Genomic DNA, 21,407 nt, shown 5'->3' with positions numbered 1-21,407 from the left:
TCACCAATAAAATTATAACTTCGACCCATACCCCCACAGTAACTCAATATTAAATCAATGTCATTATTTTATATATGATTTTGATTATTTAACAACAAAAAAACAGTAAATATAATAAAATAGCGATAACCATATAACTAAACAAATATTGAATTGATTTCAGTGAATAATGTCTATACTATACAATATATTATTATTATTATATTTATCGATAAAACCAGTATGAAGTCAAATTAAAACTATCACACAACTTAAATTGAGCACGTGTTAATTTGAATAGAATGTAACACGTCATGTTTGAAAAGAAAAGCAAGTCGTAGTATAGAATACGTAAGTATATTATGATTTGATCATTTATATGCATTACAAGTAATTTATTAAAATTATTTTGTATTCGATTTGGTTTATGTTTCAGTATTATACCTTCTTACTATATTTTTCTCGTTATATAAAAGGGCACAGTTGAGAATGATAACATTTTTTTTATGATCACCTATAAATTAATTAATTAATCATGAGTATTGGGGAACCTTATAGGGTAATCAAATAATATATATATATATATATATTCTGAAATTTTCTCTCAATAAGCTGATCCTAAAACAATGTCAGTTATAATCAGCGTGAAAAAAATGCAGGCGAATAACAACTATTATCTCTGTTTTTTTTATTGTAAGAAGTATTGAAGCAGGTAGCTTATATCGTCGGTGTTTTGTAAAAAGGGTGAATTAACCAAAATGCTATTTTACAGGAGGAGGATTTTTAACTTGACATTTATTTGTTAATTACCTGTGGATGATTATAAATATCTAACAAGTTTATAATTAGAATGAATACTGTCATTATAATAGGGATTATTATCTAATATTAAGTATTATTAAGGCCGAATATGTCACATTCGCTTTTTATTCGTAATACTAAATGGATATTCGCCCTTACGATGATCGTTTTTAAGTACTTTCCTGTGGAGACACAAATTTGCCGTTTTTACACAACAAAGCTGGGTACATATTGTATTTTCATTAAAATCTCGATTTCGCCAAATTTGTTGATTCGCCCTTTTTACAAAACACCGACGATATATACATATTATATATACTAAACTTTAAAGAAGTTGATTGTGTCACGAGCTGTGTGGCATGTTACACCATCTTTTTGGAACCACATATCGTCCAGATCAAAATCATCTAATTCAAGTCAGAAAGCCAGAAGTAGCTTTAATAGATTCTTTATTGTTGTAATACATTTTTACAGTTTATATATGCTGTACAACAGCTGTGTCCATGATGATTTTCCAAACTATATTAAACAGTTATGTCAATTTTTGTGGGAATAAGAAACAGCTGGCTGTTATGACGTTTTAAAAATTAATCTTTAGTACTAATTTGATAACTCGTAAATAGTCAGTTATTTAAATTATCATCAATGACTTATACAAGTAATACCCCGTTTACACGTGCATGGATTTACTTGCAGCAATAATGTGTATTTTACACTATCGCAATAATAACTGTTTAGGTACACGTAAAAGTGCTGACTGTCTCGCCAATCTCATTCTTCAAGAGTAAGCGAGACGCGATGTTGTCTTTTACTGTCAGCAGTAAATCCATACAAGTGTAAACGGGGTATTACTTGTAAGTGTGATCAAAAAAATTCCCAACTTAAAGAAGATGAGACATACAACATTATTACTATATCAAAGCCAAGGGTTGAATAACGGTCAAAAATTCAGATTTTTTGGGTATTTTTAGAATCTACGTCTGAACAATCTTTGATTCTCAACATAGGAATCAACATTATTTAAAAAGAAATTAATATCATAAAATAGTATATTTTTTGTAAATAAAACAGGAGAATTATACATTAATTATTAGTTTAATAGTTACTTACAAACATTATATAGTAAAATACATTCGATAAACTTTCTATTAAAGTTTGCAATTGATTCGTAATTTTGGTGAAAAAATAAAAATAATATTTATAAAATAGTTAGAAATAAGAGGTGATAGTGTGATTTTTGAAGGAGGTTATGTAGGTCTTCATCTAGGCTCAACATTATAAGGCCATCATGAGAGAATGGAATACGTAGTAGATAATATTATAATGTGTACGATGCTCGCATAAGGAATGCAACAAAACATATTTTTTGATAGACTCGAGTCGCGTCCGTCAGAGCCTTTGCCTCCTGAACTATTACTGTGTGATCTGAACACACACAGCTATAGTTATATAAGCAATCACTATGTAATTATTATCTAAATAAATACTAAATACAGATATACATAAAAGAGGAAGCAGAAGTTATTTGGGATTTACATAAAAATTAAGTATATATTATGTGAACATGCATAATATTATATTGCAAGGAAATATACAAGGCATACGCTGCAAAAATAAAGGGTGAAATAATTCTTGGCCGCATAACCTTCAATATTGGTTCCGTAATTAATACTACGGAAAATCTTTTCAGACCCACTTTATCGAATAATAATTTCCGACGTTTGAGAAGCATAGAGACTCCGATCTCTGACCTGCTGTTTGGTGGATTTTTAAATCAATATTTATTTAGTTTGGTATTATACAAACAATTTAAAAAAAAACAGTCAAGAGTGAGGTAAAGAAAAGGTTAACTCACCGCTCCGGGAATCCCCGCGCTTATGAAGAGGGCCAGAGTATCGGGCCAAGGAAGAAGTTTGTACTGCTCCCACCATCTTTTCACTATGAGGCTCACATAAAAGCCTAACACGAAGGACATTGGTATACTTTCACTTTGCGCTCCGAAGTACTGTCGTATTTTTTCAAATACCCTGGAAAAAAACAATAAAATATTACATATTTGAGAATAATTTTTAAATGATTTTGTTTGGCCGAAACCATTAGTTTTTTTCTAATAATGAAACGACTTCAAATAATATTATACTTAATGTATTAAAAGGTTTGAAAATCCTAATAATATGTTAAAATAGACAGACCAATTAGTCTCTTTTTTCTTTCAAGATATTGAATTTATTTCAACAGCCAAAAATATAGAACATGTTCTTTTGATGTTGGTTTAGTTAGATGTAGCTAATGTCACGATTGCATACGTATTATAAGACAATAATTTAAAGTCATTAATATTACTCTCGGAAAACATCGATTGGCCAACAATACATTTATCTTCTTCTCGTTGTGGTTATATTATGTGATATTGAATACTTATTGATAGGGAGTAGAACACGAACCCTAATCCATTGAATTTCGCCATCCGTCGCATGCAATATAATCATGGCGAAATTAAGTAATATCTATATGACTGAATCGTTGATCAAATTTCGTTAATATTGGCGATATAATTAGTGATTCTTAGCCGTCGTCAGGATTTCTACAAATTTTAGATTTATCATAAGCGTAGTGCATGCACTAATAATAATAAGTAAAGTTAAAGTATAAACATTTCATCAGGTACCAACTAAAATTCGATTACGTCACTTGGAACTAGGGATTTCAATCCCGGGATCCCGAATCCCGAGATCCCGGGATCCCGAGCTATTTTCGATACCTATGAATCCCGGGATTGAAAAACATAGTCCCGAAGCTTTCGGGATTGATTTTTTTATCAATTTTTATGGAAAATAAAATAAAAACGAAAATATAACAGAAAAAATACTTTTTATAACAAATAACTACATTAGAAATAAACTGAGTTTGAATGAAGTTTGATTTATATCCATGTGTAAGTTGCCGATTCATTTTATTATTTCGCATAAATTAATAAAAATGAGAAAGATTGGAAAAAAACAATGCTTCGCACTATTAACAAAGTAATTCCACCATGATCTCATACGTTTTACGGCAGTTTCATATTTGGCTGACTAATGAAATTTATGAAGCGGAAAGGCCATACGTACACCATGATTTGCATTACTATTTTAAATCTCGCTAACCCATTCATTAAGTCTTTACTATCAGAAACAGCAATCTCATATTAAATTTAACATTATTACTTATATTATAATATTATTTACTCCATTATACTTATGTATTTCCAAGATTGAACGTATACAATATTATAACAATAAATGTCTTAAATAGTATAAATTATACTAGATTTATTTTTGACCGATTTTATCAATGTTATTTGTGAATATAAAATTTTTATATTAACAATGGAAAAAATGCCAATCCCGGGACCAGTCCCGGGATCCCGGGATTGTCAAATTGTAATCCCGAAATCCCAGGGTCAGAATTTTGGCTCGGTATTGGATTCCCTACTTGGAACCCTAGCTTATATACTAAAATTATCTGTTTTCTTAATAAACTGAGAAATACTAAAATTGTTTCACTTAGTTCAGTACACCTTTCTGCACCTAAAGGGCAAAACTTCCCCGTCCTTTCCCATTCGTTTAAAGGCGTTAACATTAACTACCTCCTCATGGCAATGTAGGTATCTCCCGTATATTTATTGATTCAATGTTTTTACTTCCACACCATAAGAAATATACGGTAAATATATACTATCTAATAATAACAAGTGCATAATGCAGAAATAATTTAAATAATATACTAGCTGCCCCATGTGACCAGGTGTGGCGTGTTATGCGATTTTCTATAATAAAATTAGTATACTTAGTGGAAAATTTTAATTTCATAAATCACTTTAAATAACTAATTTGTATTTAATAATAATATTATGTAACAATATTTAGCTTGTCCTCTCCAAAGGCAAGTGCAATTTATTCTCGGCTTTGAATGCATGTACAACTTTGCGTTTACAGATGTAAATATTGAAAATAACATATTCTCTTACACGTGTTTAAGTTTATCTAATAATTCCCTACATTCTAAAATCGTATTATCTTACAACCACACCCACAAAGTATCGTACGTTCCATGAAACAGCAGTGGCTATTCTTGTTAATTTATTGTGAATCCATATAGAACTACTGGTAATTTTACTAAAAAAATGGTAACTAGACAAAACGGAACATAAATAAATAGTGGAAAAATAAAACATTCATTTTTGTCGTATATATTTATTAATTAAATACTTAAAACTTAAGTTTATTAAAGAAATATATTTAATATAATCGAACATACATAATTTTGAAAAACACTTTCTGAGAAAATATATTATAACCAATAGAAAAAATCTATATATATATATATATATATACATAAATATTATAACTAATCTCTAATTCTCGTAGCTTCATTTAGAAGAACGCTGATGAGTAGGTATTAAAAAGGCCAATAGTTAAAATTTGTCGTAATTAGTACGTCGCCTTGTAGCATAGAGGTAAATGCAACGGACGGGGGCGTAAACCCAGGAGATGCAGGGTTCGATGGGGTGGCTTACTTTTTTCAAAAATATTTTTTCTATGGTTATAATAATATATTCTCTCAGAAAGTGTTTTTGAAAATTATGTATGTTCAATAATCAGAATGGTACATTCTTAAATCTTATGAATTATTCGTTGAATAAAAGAAATAGTTAAGTAATTATTATTTAATATAATCATTATAATCTATCTCTGCATGTTAGCAATTCGGTGTAAAAACCACAAATTAACTGCTTGATTTTGATGCAAAACTCCACAGAATTATTAAACTCATTATTTCATTATATTTACCTAGTCACTGCATTTTGAACATATTAGATTGATGAAGACGAGATAGGTTGCCGGCAACACCGAATTGAGTCCCGTTTAATTGAGGTTTTCCATCGATTAGAAATGCAGAAATTATATACGAGTACCTTATTTGATTTTTTACGGCGTATTGAGAACCTGTGTTATTAAAAATCTATGAGTACAACATATAAAGATACGACAATTTCAATAAGTATTAAATGCTGTATTTTTCCTGAAATTTCATTGTTCTGTTTATCGGTGTTCTGTTTATAGGTGTTCATTTTTGTCACCGTCCTGTTTATTCATGGAACCTAAAAAATCACAGTAGGTACACGCATGAAAAATAAACTCACTGATTGGGCCAAATATGCTGGCATTCCTTATTTCCCTACTTTACCTCTTACCCTTATTTATTATTGTCACAAGACCAAGTGACCGGCAGTTACGGTCCATTAACCGACCGTGATTGCAAATAACATTCAGTTAGCTCAAGACATCATGTGCGTGTTGGCCTGTTACCGCTAAACCACAGTTTATTGATTAATTCAATTATTATACAGACTGATTCAAAAGTTGTACATGGGACACGGTCGGGTCAGCTTGATATAATGTGACCGACATCCAAGCGATACTTCTGAATACCTGAAAAATCGTGATACCGGCTCACATAATTCATAAACCTCATATATCATCCGTCAACAGTGTACTGTCAAGTGTCGCGCACCGGGTAACCCAACAAACAAGACCGCGCGAGTGATAGTGTAACCAAACCACGGAGCCATCATAAAAGGTCATTGTCTGGCATCCTATTAACCCCTCCCTCCCTTGGATCCGGAATCTATCAGCATCACTTTCAAATTACAGTCCACTGCTAAAAGCGCCACCACTCACATTTTGGCTAAATCTAATATCAAGAGCTGAATAAAAATACAAATATCGTAGTCATCATAGATCGTCAGAGAAAATACGTTTTATAATAATATTGCTAAAATGTTTTGAATATCATTCTATCACCAAGAACTGTCTTGGAAACCTAGTTATTATATCACGTACAATTATTGTTTTTTTTTAATCTTGCATAAAATGATTTTCCAAATAATGAATTTAAAAATTGGAATAACAGAAATTGTCTCGAGAATTACAAAGCACGCCGTGTGAGTGTTAACTTTGAATATATGCGGTTTGATTGTTCAATCACATCACTATTTTTAAGTACACTTGGAGCTGACAACCTACGAAGAAAGAATGATTCACAATGATGATGATTGTTGATCAGTAAGAGTGTACCTACCTAATTAGCATCGAATATAGGTAAGGTGTACGCGGAAGTACAGCTATTCTGTATTTTAAATTTGATTGATAAACGAATTATTGCATTTTATCTATTTGTGATCATGCCTTCAAAAGATTCCCAAAGTTGAATTATGTCCTTTTAGAGACATAGATTTGACCGCCGTATCCTACTTTCGGCGACGAATTCCGCAGTGTTCAGATCTATTTATTACATAATTCTAATTTAATAAACTATTGTTTTTTATTCAACGTATGTATATAGCAGTGGCGACGGGTGGATGTATGCTATTTAAATCCGATATAAATAGCGCACACTACACTTTGTCAGTCAAATGTATTTGTTTTCACTGAACTAAGACTACAATCTGTAAATAATGTTCGTTAGTTTTTAAAATTCAATTAAACCCCGCCTAATCCAAGCCATAGTAAATAATAGTAAAAGAAATATCGGTGTGTGTACTTATGTACGCGCGTTAGAAGTTATACTTCTTTGGCGTAACAAAACAAAACTTGTGATAAACTAGATTTTTCGACTAACTCTTAAATATCTTGTTAAATTACACACTCAAGAAAAAGGACCGCTTATTGGAACGCCGTTGGTTTATATCTATACACTTTAACTTATATTCATAAATTATATAATTATTTATCGTTGTTTTTATTTTTAAAGTAACAACTGCTTTTGTATACCTTAGGTCAAAAATTAGGTTTGAAATACGATTTTACATATTTAGAAAACGGTAGCAAATATTTTTTTTTTTTTTTTCAATTTTTAAGTAGAAAATTTGCAACGCTTGTACCAATGCTAAATCGTAACATGAGAAATTATAATGATAGATGATACAATACGATAATAATTAATATATATGATTGTATCTGTCACATTCACGCAATCATATAAAACCTAAATTAATTCCGGGTTGTATTCGTATTTATTTATTCATTATTGTATACCTATAGATGTTTTCCTGAACGCCCCTTGGACCAAATCGTGACTGGACTAAAGTAAACTGGTGATTTTGCGGTAAGTCCATCGCTGTTCGTTTTATTCTTTAATATAGCTTTAAAGTTAAGGCAAAAATCTTAGTAAAATGTAGTTAAATTCGTGGAATTTTTCAATTGTTTGGTACAAAATTTAGGGAATGGGGCAACTGCACGCCAGGACAATTGAACGCCGCACTGTCGTAGACACGTAAACAGAACGTAAACGAGGAATTTTAATCAGTTTCTATCTACTACCTAGTAGCTTTAATTCATTTTACTCTGAACATAATTTTTTTTTATTGCGGACTGAGAATTACCATGCCTAAGGCTTTATATAAAAATAAAAAACTCTTTTTTCGTTGGAACTTAAACATAATATGCACGATTAAACCATTATTTACGTGTGCATATTTAAATTCTCACCAACTATTAAATCATAATATAATAATTTTAATATAAATAATAATATTAAATATTTATTTTAAAAGTATCTATAAGTACCTAACGTCTATTTATTTTCGAATTGCGTGGCGTCCAGTTGCCCCGGCGCCAAATTGTCCTAGACCCAAAATTTATGATATATATTATGAAATTTATTTGCAATTATATTTATCGAGTTATCGTATAAGTAGTAGAAATGATAATGTAGCAATTCTAGTTAAATTAGATTAAGTGATTGCCTCGGGGTACTGTGCCGAAAATTTAATATTGATCTTAAGAGGCACTACATATTTTGATATTATGATGACCTTGTAATACTATGTATATAGCTAATTGAGATGGTATGGGTAGGGTTTGTAACCCCGGGATTCCAACTAGGAAAGCTCAAATTCTCGGGATTAAAAACATGCACAAACAAATCGGTGTGTGTACTTATGTACGCGCGTTAGAAGTTATAGGTCTTTGGCGTAACAAAACAAATTTAGCCGTTACCTGAGTCTATTAATATTACAGTGGATTAGGTTGACGAAAACGTACGCGATTCATCTGTGTCTCATATAGCACATGATAATTGTAATTTAATTATTGTATTGGACCAAAACTCATATTTGCCATACAGCGGTTATAATCGATTCAGAAGTGCCCATGATAAATTAATAAAAAATCAAATTTTAATATATTTTTTGAATTATTTACTAATTAACAATTCACAAAATTTATTTATTTATTGATATATAATTCTCACTCATTACTCATAAATAATAACATAAATATAAACTCAAATCTTGATACAGAATATTTACAATGAAAAATAAATATACACTCCAATATAATACATGCGCTTGTACCCTTGAGACCGAAATGAATATAATCATAATAATAAATTATGTGTTGCATCGGCGCGCGCAACTTTGTCACACGCCAAAAATATACTCTGATCTGTTTTCCCAAACCCGCCAAAAGAAGTATGACTTCAAAAATATAGACATTTTCGGTTGTTTGCAAATTATATGATATTTATTTTCGTCAGCCCGGTTTGTTGATTTTGTAACATTTACAGTTCGATTTATGCACTCATGAAAACTTTACAATTTGAATACAGCATAATCTTAAAGAAATTGACATAATCAGAAATATGCGTTTTACAAAATCGTGTTTTCTATCCGCCACCATACTTTTTTTTATAGTCTTCCGTCGATCCGTCACTAATTAATTGAAATGTCGTTTAATACTTTCCATATAGGTACTCGGTATGACGGTATATCACAAATCACAATCATTATTATTCTAGAAAACTATTTAAATCCAAAATCGTCGTAAGTTTTCAACATAAAACAGTGGATATTTACTCACTAATTAAACGAAATATAATCTGAAAACACGACACTGGTACTTATCTGCCAAACTAATACGAGAATGATTGTCATTTGTTTTCTTTCACGACCTGATTATAAACGATTCCTTTATTAGTCGTCAGAATATTTTCAAATTTAAAATTTGTAATGTTATTATAATTCTAAAAAGGGTGTACAATATTTTCTGCTTTTATTTGAAGTAGAAACCACGACATAGTGTTGGGCATTATATTATATTTACTTCTACGTCAGGGCGCTGAAACCATTGTAAAGCAGAATAGCCTTCCATTCAGAGAAGAGCTCAATTGCTTCCAAATAAAGAGAAAAAAAAATATTATGCGTCAATTGCATTAAGCTACTTTACGGGCGAATTTAAAAGCGGTCGATTCAGCTACTGCGATTGTGATGATGACACACAAAACTTTCCATTCGCTGAGAAGCCAACAAGTTAGCGACTATTTTGACAGAACGTAATTCGTTTTTTACCGAGAGGTCGCTACTACGCTCTACTGCGCAGACGCAGTAGTCCCACACGCCGGCGCGTAGCGTGTAAAGTGGACCGGCTTTCAATTTTTCTCGGTAGATTGTTTACAATCTGCTTGTTAGCTTGTTCGATGATGACACTGGGCGACTTTACAGGCAGATTGTAAATTCGCCAACAAGCGTAAAGTAGCTCAATGTCATTGACACATTACATCACGCACTTTTTACATGCTAGCAGTATGGCGACGATTTTAGTTCCAGAAACGGCCGCAGTGACGTGAACGTCTCGATATAGAAGTCGAACTCTAGTGACCAGGTATGTTTTTAAAAAGTGAAAACGATATTATTTTGCTTATCTTTCATCCTTGCTAACATTCGCTTACGCATTTGGAGGTCCTGTTGTGATTTAATAAAAATTAAGATGTCAGCCAAGCGTCCGTCTCATGGAAAGCCGTCGCTGCGTTCAAAACTTGTAATGATCGCGTTCGATTCGTTAATTTGCTGCCCCTGAGCGACGCATGACGTGGTTGCCCCCGCGGAACGGCACCGAACGAGGATGGTATTGACAATATGATGATGGCAATTACTTGTAATTGTTAGTTGGGGAAATTTAGTCAAGCAATTTCAGTTGCGTGATCTGTCGTGATTAGTGTTGTGCAATCCGTTCTCTCAGTTAATCATTTCCAAAGCGAATTCGCTGCCTCGGTGTGATGAATGTTTTGCAAAGTGTCTGAGACAGATTCAAATGAGGAGAGAGTTTTACTATTCGTCTACAGCCGGAGAACTGTTTGTTCTTACACCTAAATTTACATGATTCCGACTCGAACGGGCTCGTGCTATCGTAAGAGGCGAGCACCTCGCATATTTTAAAAGATCGTAACTACACCTTCAATAATATGAGCTATGACAATCGATTACATGTAAATTATACGTGTTACATTTTGCCGTATCACAGTTCACTGTAAGCTCTCGTACCGGAAAGAGATGGCCGTATCAAACTGAGATCGAAAAATGGAGCAAATTAATTTGATATTTATAGATGCCGTATAAAGGTTTCCTTGGTAGTAGGATACCACATCTATTATCTTATGCATTGATCATATAATGCGTGACGCTATGGTCTACTTCGGGGTAGGTACAGTTAAATGATACGCACATGGCAATTTTGTGGTTTTTATATTGTCGACATAAAGTTGGGTTATACACGGCACAGAGTACATAACTGTCACATTTGTTTTAGTTCATTTTTACTTGATTGAATTTTGAATTTAGGAAAGGTATTACGCGGAGCTGCGCGCGTGAATTCGACTCCTTCAAAGCTATGCCCAATTTCAACTGTCATTTCCTGTTCGCGTTATTGTCTACGCTACATAAATGGGCATATACAATAATACGTCAGTTGTAGAGTTTATTGAAACCTCTACATATTGATCGGTATCAAATATCTGATAGTAACGATGTCATTATTATCAGATATTTGATAGATACGACTTGATACATACGAGCACTTACCAAAATTATATATAAACTATTTTGTTTTTTTTTTCTTGTATCTCTGTGGTTTTTATTATGCATTTTTAATTATATTATTTAAACATACATTTAATGTCAATACCTACTATACGACCATCTATTTCATATACAATACCTCACGATTAGGGAATCCAATCCCGAGCCAAAATTCTAATCCCGGGATTTCGTGATTACAATTTGACATCCCGGGATCCCGGGAATGGTCCCGGGATTGGCATTTTTCCCATTGTTAATATAAAATTTTTATATCAACAAATAACATTGATAAAATCGGTCAAAAATAAATCTAGTATAATTTATACTATTTAAGACATTTATTGTGAATATTGTATACGTTCAATCTTGGAAATACATAAGTTTAATGGAGTAAATAATATTGTAATATAAATAACAATGTGAATTTAATATGAGATTGCTGTTTCTGATAGTAAAGACATAATGAATGGATTAGCGAGATTTCAAATAGTAAAGCAAATAATCATGACGTACTTATGGCCTTTCCGCATCATAAATCTAATTAGTCAGCCAAATATGAAACTGCCGTAAAACGTATGATATCATGGTAGAATTACTTTGTTAAAAGTGCGAAGCATTGTTTTTTCCCAATCTTTCTAATTTTTAATAATTCATGTGAAAAAATAAAATGAATCGGCAACCTACACATGGGTATAAATCAAACTTCATTAGAACTCAGTTTATTTCTAATGTAGTTATTTTTTATTAAAAGTATTTTTTCTGTTTTATTTTCGCTTTTATTTTATTTTCCATAAAAATTGATAAAAAAATCAATCCCGAAATCCTGGGATTATGTTTATCAATCCCGGGATTCATATGTATCGAAAATAGCTCGGGATCCCGGGATTGGAATCCCTACTCACGATGAAATGTTTATACGCACAAATTTCCAGACCCGTTGATTTTTTCACATATCAGTCGAGACAATTTTCTATGCGCGACAAGGCTTTTATTCGACTCAAAATGATACAGATAATGAGCATCGCCTAAATATAGAGATCAGAATAACAATGGTAAGACATTACGACATCTTTTTGGTATAATATATTCTACGATTGTTAACTTGAGACTTTGCATGGTTACAGGTTTCGAATTTATACAGAAAAAAAAACATAATGCAGTCGTTATGTACCTATCTGAAATAGAGATGAAACATGCTATCTCAAGGCCGACTATATTCAGGTCGTGGCACTGAATTTAGAATTGCGGTGGTAGTGCTAGTTATTGATTTTCTTAGAATGCAATGCAGTAACCATGAAGATTTTCAATTGCATTAAAATTATATAAATAATGCGGATTCGTTCCAATTGTGTTTTACTTATATTTATTGCAATAAAACTAATAAAAATAGGTAGGTATATTGTTAAATAAAATATATAGGTATAAAATAATCTGATAAATAATCACATTAATTCCATCTATTTAAAGTTCGTATTGGTCTACCTACGGCGTCTAATGAATGAAAGGAATGAGCCATCGGAAGTGTGGATGCTTTCGAGGTGTAACTATATATATGTACGATGAGAATTTACTTGGCTGATACTATAATGGAGAGATTTAAAGACAAGCCAAAAACCCAAGAGAACTTTTAGATACCACCAAACGTAGAAAACTTGTATATTATATAACCTTGCAATTGATTTACTTTAACTAATAGGTACAGGCATATGTGGACGGTTACTATTTGAAGCATATTATGTAGAAACACAGTCTCTTATCTTCGCAACCTCGGTATGTAAAGGGGTGAATGTTCGAGACGATCGTCTGATCGGATTGGCACAGGAGACAGGAATGCATATTGCAATTTGGTTTTCATCTTTTGATAGAAGACGAAAGTTCGTATATATTATGTATATTTGAATTTATCGTTCTAATACATTGCGTATGTAGGTGCGTGTAAAAGAGACAATTTCAATGAATCATCCAAAAGTGAATTCACCAGGAATTCATTTTTTGTTTACACGTTGCATCGAAAGTGTAATATTTACTGTTGTATTCCAAAATGGCGTCGACTGAAAATGCAGTGCATGTTGAAATTCAAACAATTTATGATTATTTGCTATATGCATGCAGACATTTTATTGAGAGAATGAGGAATAGGTAAAAATTGTTATTGGATAAAACCATGGATTGTTCGACATGATTATTATGGGAGAACATAATATAACAAATTAATAAAATGTGAAAGACAGTGGCCTTGTACCAAGGTTTTGAAACAGAGTTTTCGCTTTATTACTTTCGAGCTATTTCTGAAAATATAAATTTCTATAAGAATATGCTCGATTAAAATTGAAGAGATTGAAAATAATTTAAGCCACATTCAAGATTGTTAACATGTGGCACCACCAGCCACCTGCTACGTTTTTCTAGTTACTATTAAGTTATTAATTCACCAATTGAAATGGGTTAAAAATATAAAGATATCATTTTTACCGTCTTAATAGAAGAAGAAGAAGAAGATGGTTATGTACCGAAAAATATTTACATATCCAATATTATCATTTGTATTATAATCAAGTCATTGATCTGACTAATTGAATTTCACTGGTTGCCTTCAATGTTTTTCAATTTTTGTTTATTTCAGAATCGAATAACTCCTCGAATGGAATGATGCTAGGTACCGTGAATCTTTGTAATAGTTCGTGATGAATTCTGATATCGCATTCCTTTCTTTCAGGCGACTTTACACTACAGAGCAGTATTGCCATTTTATCTATGCTGAGTGTAAATATTTTAGTACTTATCTATTTCTGAAAAAAATATATAGTACGGGAACACTTTTCACCTTCAAGCCTTCAAAATTATACGCGGAAAATTATAGTATACATTTTTTTGCGAAACGTAATTATAGTATTGTACAGAAATAGTCTAACTTACGCGAACTTGGAGTTACGCGGTTCTTGTTTTTTTCGTTTGGTAGTACCTACTTCAGGCCCCGTTCCACTAGAAAATCACATGGCAATTGCAAGCTCGACAGAAGGTCTCAGCTCAATTGAAAAGGGCTTAAAACTTTAGAAAACATAGACTCCCACGCGTTATAGCTACAAAGCAAGGAATAAAAAAATATTAGCTTGCTTACGAAGAAGTTCTGCATAAAAAAAGAAGATATTGTCTCGTCAGACGAATTTGTTAGATTTTATGAAGCTATCGACATCGAAATAAGTCATTTATATTTTTAATATTCTGTACGTTTAAAAAAAAAACAAAAATTATAACCATGTTTCGTACAAGGCGGTTGTTTTGTAATTTTGAACAATTACAAACACCCAGGCTTTGAGAAAATCAAATAAATATATTGTGTCCTCATCGCGAATCAAACATAGAGCTCTCGGATGGAAGGCCAACGCCTTACGCACTGCACCACGAGAGCCGCCCTAATTTTGTACACATTAATAATAATATGATGCAGATACAAAGAACTGCAATTCTATTAAATATTTTTCTTCTAAACTACTGTGTTTGTTAGTCCTTTGGTCCCAATTAAACAAAATTTATATGCAAAGCGAACCCCGACTTAAGCGATTTTCGTTGGATCCACCTATCGCGTAACTTCGGGTTGTTACAGACTGTACTATAATAATTATAGTACGGTTGGCGGCAGTTGACAGCGCCTAAAGAAATTAACTAAAACTATTTTAATAATATGTAGCTCCAAAAGAAAATACACCTGTGGCTATCATTTACAAATACTTATTATATTACATTAGTGTACAATCCAATAAAAATAATAGTTGTGATTTTAATTAATAATTACCTTTGTTGGTGCTCGTTGAGGGCATATCTGTATACAATATTTATTGTGTAATACAGCGCTAGATAAGCTAATAGTTCTCTCCATACTAATTTGTAAACACTTCCCCGCCATCTGTAAAAGAAAAAAAAGTGCAATCAGTAAAAAAACAAAATTAAATAGTTTAAAAAATATTTATTACAGGTATGCCTTCTTGGTAAATAAATTCCATACCTATAGTGTGTGATGTTTGCTACAAATTAATCTACAATGCGAAATGAATTGCAGCTAATTTAATCAATAGCCTCAGGACGAGATGCGCAGAATGTTGAATTACGTTAAATTGAAATAACGTCAAAATACTATCAAAATGGAATGGCAGCTGAGGGAATCATAATTATTGCTATCTTCTTTTTAATTTCGATTGCACGATAATAACTAATAATAAGTATTAAAATATTTTTTAATTGACATAAGTACAATGGTAAACGTATGGAAAAACACATAAATATTGTGTGTCCTGACCGGGAATCGAACCCAGAAACTCTCGGGTGGAAGGCAAGCGCCTTATGCACTGCACCTCGAGAGCCGCCTGTATTTCGTACTTGTGTAGATAATCGGTACTCACAATAATTTTAGATTATCGAAAGTAAGTAAATGACATTTAAACCTATTTAGTTAATTAGTGGTTAAAATATCGTACGCAAGCAACGCTCGCATACTCTAAAACAGTGATGCACAAACCGCGGCCCAAAACGACAAGTAAGTACTCCATCACCAAATTTTTCACTGAATACAGAATTCTCATTAACTAAGTTCTATCGTGCAAATAAATATATATTGACGTAATGCAGAGTGGAGACAGATTTGCGTAGCTGATATGTAACTATTAAATTAAAAATAATAAAATGATGTCTCGTCTATTATATTAATTTTCAACACTTTTACCTACTGCGATCAATTAAAAATTAGAAAATGGATAAATTGGCCCTTCTTTCAAATATGTTGTGCACCACTGCTCTAAGACATCGATAATCATTGGAAAATTAGTAATTAGTGATTAGGGATTAGTAACACGTCTATTTTATGCATATCAAGAGGAACAATCGGTTACGAAAACGAATCAATAATTAAACCCTAAATAATAAATTTCTTGAGGGCGCGAAGATTCTGTCACGTTGTTAGATACGGTGGATCCAGAGCTCTCATTAAGTTTATGAAGCAACCCCTGTATGCACTGTCCTCCTAACTCAGATGGGTGAATAACCTCAAGAGGGATGCATATGCTAAGTGTGACAGACAGAGATTGCCATGGAGCTGAATGATCTATAACGCCAGTTTAAGAGCATACATCAGTGAAACGGCAAATAATTTTCAACAATAGGTGGGACGAAATTTCGCACTCGTTGCCAATCGGAGACCGGTACTCGAGATGTGAGCACATCAATCTGTTTTGTGATGGCGTCGGAGGAATATATTTTTAAATCGTGTAAAGATGACTAAAAAACGTTACCCATGTATTCGAAGAAGAAAACATGTCAATGAATATATTATTATTATTATTAATATAACAATAAACATAACACTAAATGGACGCATGTTGATTTTTTTTTTGACAAATTATGTTTCGTTCGGCACGCGTCATTTGAACAATCTGCGCGTCGTGTAGTCACGATCTTTTTAGTTAGACCATGCCTCAGCGTAAGGCATAAAGCCCACCAAAAAAGCGTTCGGTGCGCTCACTACTGAGTAGGCCCCCTCCCACCCGCGCATTACCCTTCACCTATGTAATAAGGGGCTCAAGGAGCACAAAATAATTATTATTATCAGCGCCTCTCATAACAAAGCAATAAAAATATTATTAAATTTCTCGGGGCTTGTAATTAATATCGGACACGCAATAACTAAACAAAGAGTTCACTGTTCTTAAATAATGGCTTCTCGCCCGTCTTATCGACGACGCTTCGAGGAGCGTGATTTTGCTTGCCGTGTTCAATGAATGGACTACGTTGTATTTTCGTTAATTCGTATCGCCGAGAAGCCAAAAAACGATGACTCATGGGGCAGGCGGACACAATGCGTCGTCAAATCCAGTGTGCGCTGGCGTATTTGATTACGTTGTATTTTATTGTTGAAATTTTGCGCGAGAGCCCCACTTGCTGCGGGTTTTACGACTAAGTAGTAAGTAAGTAACTTTATGCATCTTATCATATTTTATGTTTCAATATCATTTACGTATGCATTTCGGTTTTGTGTATATAGATTGAACAAGGTTCTATCCACTCAACGCTTTTAAAAGAAATATTTGAGTAAAAACATAGTTTAAAAAATGCTATGGATATATTGAATGTATAATAAGAATACTTTTTTGAAACTCTGTGCAAATAAAGTGAAAGTAAAATTAATTTTTCCCGCATATTTAAAACATGGCCGATGTTTTTTGCGACATGAATAATTCACGTTAGCGATAGAATTCTTGCACAAAAAATACACCTTGAAATGTGAAATAACAGCTTTAAGCGTAATGACAAAAATATAAACAATATAATCTTGAATCATTTGAAGCGGCTCCACAATGTAAGACATCATTTATTTCAGATAATAACATAATACTTAATTATCTTTGCACGTCCTGTCGAGGTTAAAAAAACATTGTTTTTGGCAATTATTTAATAGCAGCTATTTCGATAAATAAGCTTTACCTATTTTATTTTCGTCATCAAAAATTTTTGAAGGTCTGCTTTATTAAATCGTTGATTTATATTCTAAACCTAGATGTAGAAGGTACTTAAATACAAAACAACTTTTATTTCATGACAGTAAATTTCAAAATTTAAAAAATGAAAATTATACAAAACCCGGACGATTTTATTACACTTATATTTTATTCAATCACTAATTACATAAACCGAATCTTGTTGATGAGGTATGATAATTATTAAATACACCTGGGGCCTTATGTTAGAACTTGCGAGTTGAAGTCGCCCGGTCGACATGACGTCATATGACATCATTGTGACGTACTACCGGAGTGATAATAGCGTTCGAGAAATTAACGCTACTCAAACACTGGCGTTATCCATTGTCCCCATACACAAATAGGTATTTCAGCATAATATCTATGGTGAATCGTGTGCGTTGGGCGGCTTGCCTCGAGCGTGTATTGGCTTACGTCACAATTACGTCATGTCGTCGGGAGACAGACGGGTCCATAGTTAGGAAATCGCAGGCCTGTACGTTGCCTACTAACTGGCGAAGGGTGTCAAATCGAAGTGTTAAAGCGAAATATACAATAATTATTAATATTGCCTATATTCTTAATTAGACGTTTAAATATCAGATGTCAAACTAATTATTCATCATAGCATTTTTTCAAAGTCTCAAGAGTCAAGAGGATAGGTCAGTGTCGTAATACTATAATAAACGAAGCGATTCTGGAAACATATTGATATTATATATTTTTTGTGTGAGAGTGCGCCAGAAAATTAACTGAGCCATGGCATAAAGCCCACTAAAAAAACGTTCGGTGCGCTCACTACTGAGTAGGCCCCCTCCCACCCGCGCATTACTCTTCACCTATGTAATAAGGGGCTCAAGGAGCACAAAATAATTATTATTATCAGCGTCTCTCATAACAAAGCAATAAAAATATTATTAAATTTCTCGGGGCTTGTAATTAATATCGGACACGCAATAACTAAACAAAGAGTTCACTGTTCTTAAATAATGGCTTCTCGCCGATCTATCGACGACGCTTCGAGGAGCGTGATTTTGCTTGCCGTGTTCAATGAATGGACTACGTTGTATTTTCGTTAATTCGTATCGCTGAGAAGCCAAAAAACGGTGACTCATGGGGCAGGCGGGCCCATTGCGTCGTCAAATCCAGTGTGCGCTGGCGTATTTGATTACGTTGTATTTTCGATGATTCACATAGAAAATGCGCGAGCGCCCCGCAAGCCTGCTTTAGTGGACTTTATGCCATAAAGGTAGAATAATAACCACTTGTCTCATAAGTTTGTATTTTTTTCCGGGGGAGCGTAGCCACCTTTGGTGTAGACCTGCTTTAAGGTATCAATGCCACATGGGAGGGGGGGGGGGGGTGACAGGGCTCTAGTCTAGAGGACAGCGTGACTGTTCGACCAGCTAAGTAAGTTAAACACACTTCACAAATTTGTTCTAATAGTAAAAAAAAGTCTAAAATATGTGGTTGTGCAATGAAATTTGATGTGGTATGATGACTGATATAATTAAATGGTAAGTAATTCAAATTCTAATGGATTTAAGTTTTGTACTATTCCATTAGAGCAGTGGTCGGCAAACTCATTAATCAACAGAGCTAAATAGCAGCAGTACAACGATTGAGATTTCTTTTGAGAGCAGAATTTCTTAATCTTACTATATAGGTAGGTACACTGTTAACGTGATATCATTCTTAATAATGATCTTAATTATTGATAAAAATTAAATTGTAAGTAAGGTATCCATAAAATTAAATCATGACAGTGACTGACAAACACTGGCCTTACATCTCCTTGAAAAGTTTGGATAAGTCAGGTTTGTATGTTGTTGTTTTTAATTTCAGGCACGATTCCAGGTTCTCATCAATAAGACAACTTCTCAATTTACTCTTGGGAAGGTTCATGCTTGAAAAAGATTGTTCGCATGGATATGTAGGACCGGAAAGGGAAATAACAGCAAACGCTAGTTTTTTCAACTGATCATATGGGTCAGGAATACTATTCCAGGTATTAAAAATCATCATGTCTTTCTTCTCCAGGACTTTCAAAATAGACTACTAAAGTTGTGCTGTGAAACATGTTCACATTTGTTTTTCTCCAATATGTCTATATCGGCACAGAGATGTTCAAGTCTAGAGCTCCATAATTCTTTATCCATAAGCTTTATTCACCAATTCCAAGCTTTGCAAATGTCTGCGCACAAAGCTCTTCTTGACGAATGATGGAATGGTAAGCAAGTATCTTGGGGTTTTTTTCTTTCAAAATAGCAACAACCCCTTTTCTTACGCCGGTCATACTTAACGTGCCGTCTGTTGAAATTGACACAATTTTATCGAGTGGAATATATGATGTTTTTCCATACACTCAATTACGGCATTTTGCAATATCCTCTCCACGTGTTTGACATTTGAGTGGCAATAATCCTACAAGTTGTTCTTTAGGACCTGTAGATGAAATAAATCGTACAAAACGTGAAACTTGTGCTGTATCGTTTATGTAACAAGACTCGTTAACTGCTATTGATAAAGCTGAAACCAATTTAAGATCTTCGGCTTGCTGGATGGTTATATTCGAAGACATGTTGAGTGTTTTAGCGCGTACGTGGTCATTTGTGGCAGAGCCACACCCAAGGAGCCAAAGAGCCACATGTGGATCGCGAGCCGTAGTTTGCCGACTACTGCATTAGAGTATCTATACAAAACTTAAACCCATTAGAATTTAAATTCAAATTCCATCAAGTACTTTCGGTCGATAGTATTAATATTATAAGTAATTCACTTCGCTTCTTAGTGTGGATGGGTACTAGGGACGCCAAAGATCCTGGCCTGGGGGCCCGCTTCTGGATGTGGGGGGCATGATCAATGTATAATTAATAATTGGTAATCCTATTTACCATTTTTTGTTTTAATAGTATTATATAATCATTAATCACTATAATCGCTTCGACTTTAAACCTGTATTCTTGTAAACATTTTTTTTGTCATTGAATTGATAATAAGAATTGCACGCTGAGTGAGGATTTAATTGGTTCCAAAGCCTGTATTGCACGGAATCCCCGACACGTCACTGCGACAAAGGTGAACGACAGTCTTGAAGACAGGCTGAAATAACACGATGTCCATTCGCATTGCAGAGTTTCTTGTTCCACCAAATGGTGAGCTCTGAATATTAACTAAGGGTAAATGTTAATGTAAATTTAAAACAACACGTTCGTAATGAATTA

At 33.2% G+C, this 21,407-nt stretch overlaps 1 protein-coding gene across 1 annotated transcript in view; it reads right to left on the bottom strand.

Annotated features, from left to right (window-relative positions):
• The window catches only part of Best2 (bestrophin 2), a 184,108-nt gene that overhangs the window by 140,996 nt on the left and 21,705 nt on the right, over nucleotides 1–21,407 (bottom strand). Inside the window, exons 2-3 of the mRNA XM_085944313.1 lie at nucleotides 15,471–15,581; nucleotides 2,636–2,807 (exon numbers count right to left, since the gene is read on the bottom strand). Of these exons, the coding sequence (XP_085800439.1) occupies nucleotides 2,636–2,807; nucleotides 15,471–15,581 (283 nt within the window). The remainder of the gene's footprint in view (nucleotides 1–2,635; nucleotides 2,808–15,470; nucleotides 15,582–21,407) is intronic.

Source organism: Rhyacophila brunnea, unplaced genomic scaffold, assembly GCF_057557595.1.
Source record: "Rhyacophila brunnea isolate RB1 unplaced genomic scaffold, BYU_Rbru_1.0 scaffold_1, whole genome shotgun sequence".
Taxonomy (NCBI): domain Eukaryota; kingdom Metazoa; phylum Arthropoda; class Insecta; order Trichoptera; family Rhyacophilidae; genus Rhyacophila; species Rhyacophila brunnea.
The sequence above is the reverse complement of the archived record's forward strand: the minus strand, read 5'-3'. Positions and strand labels throughout refer to the sequence as shown.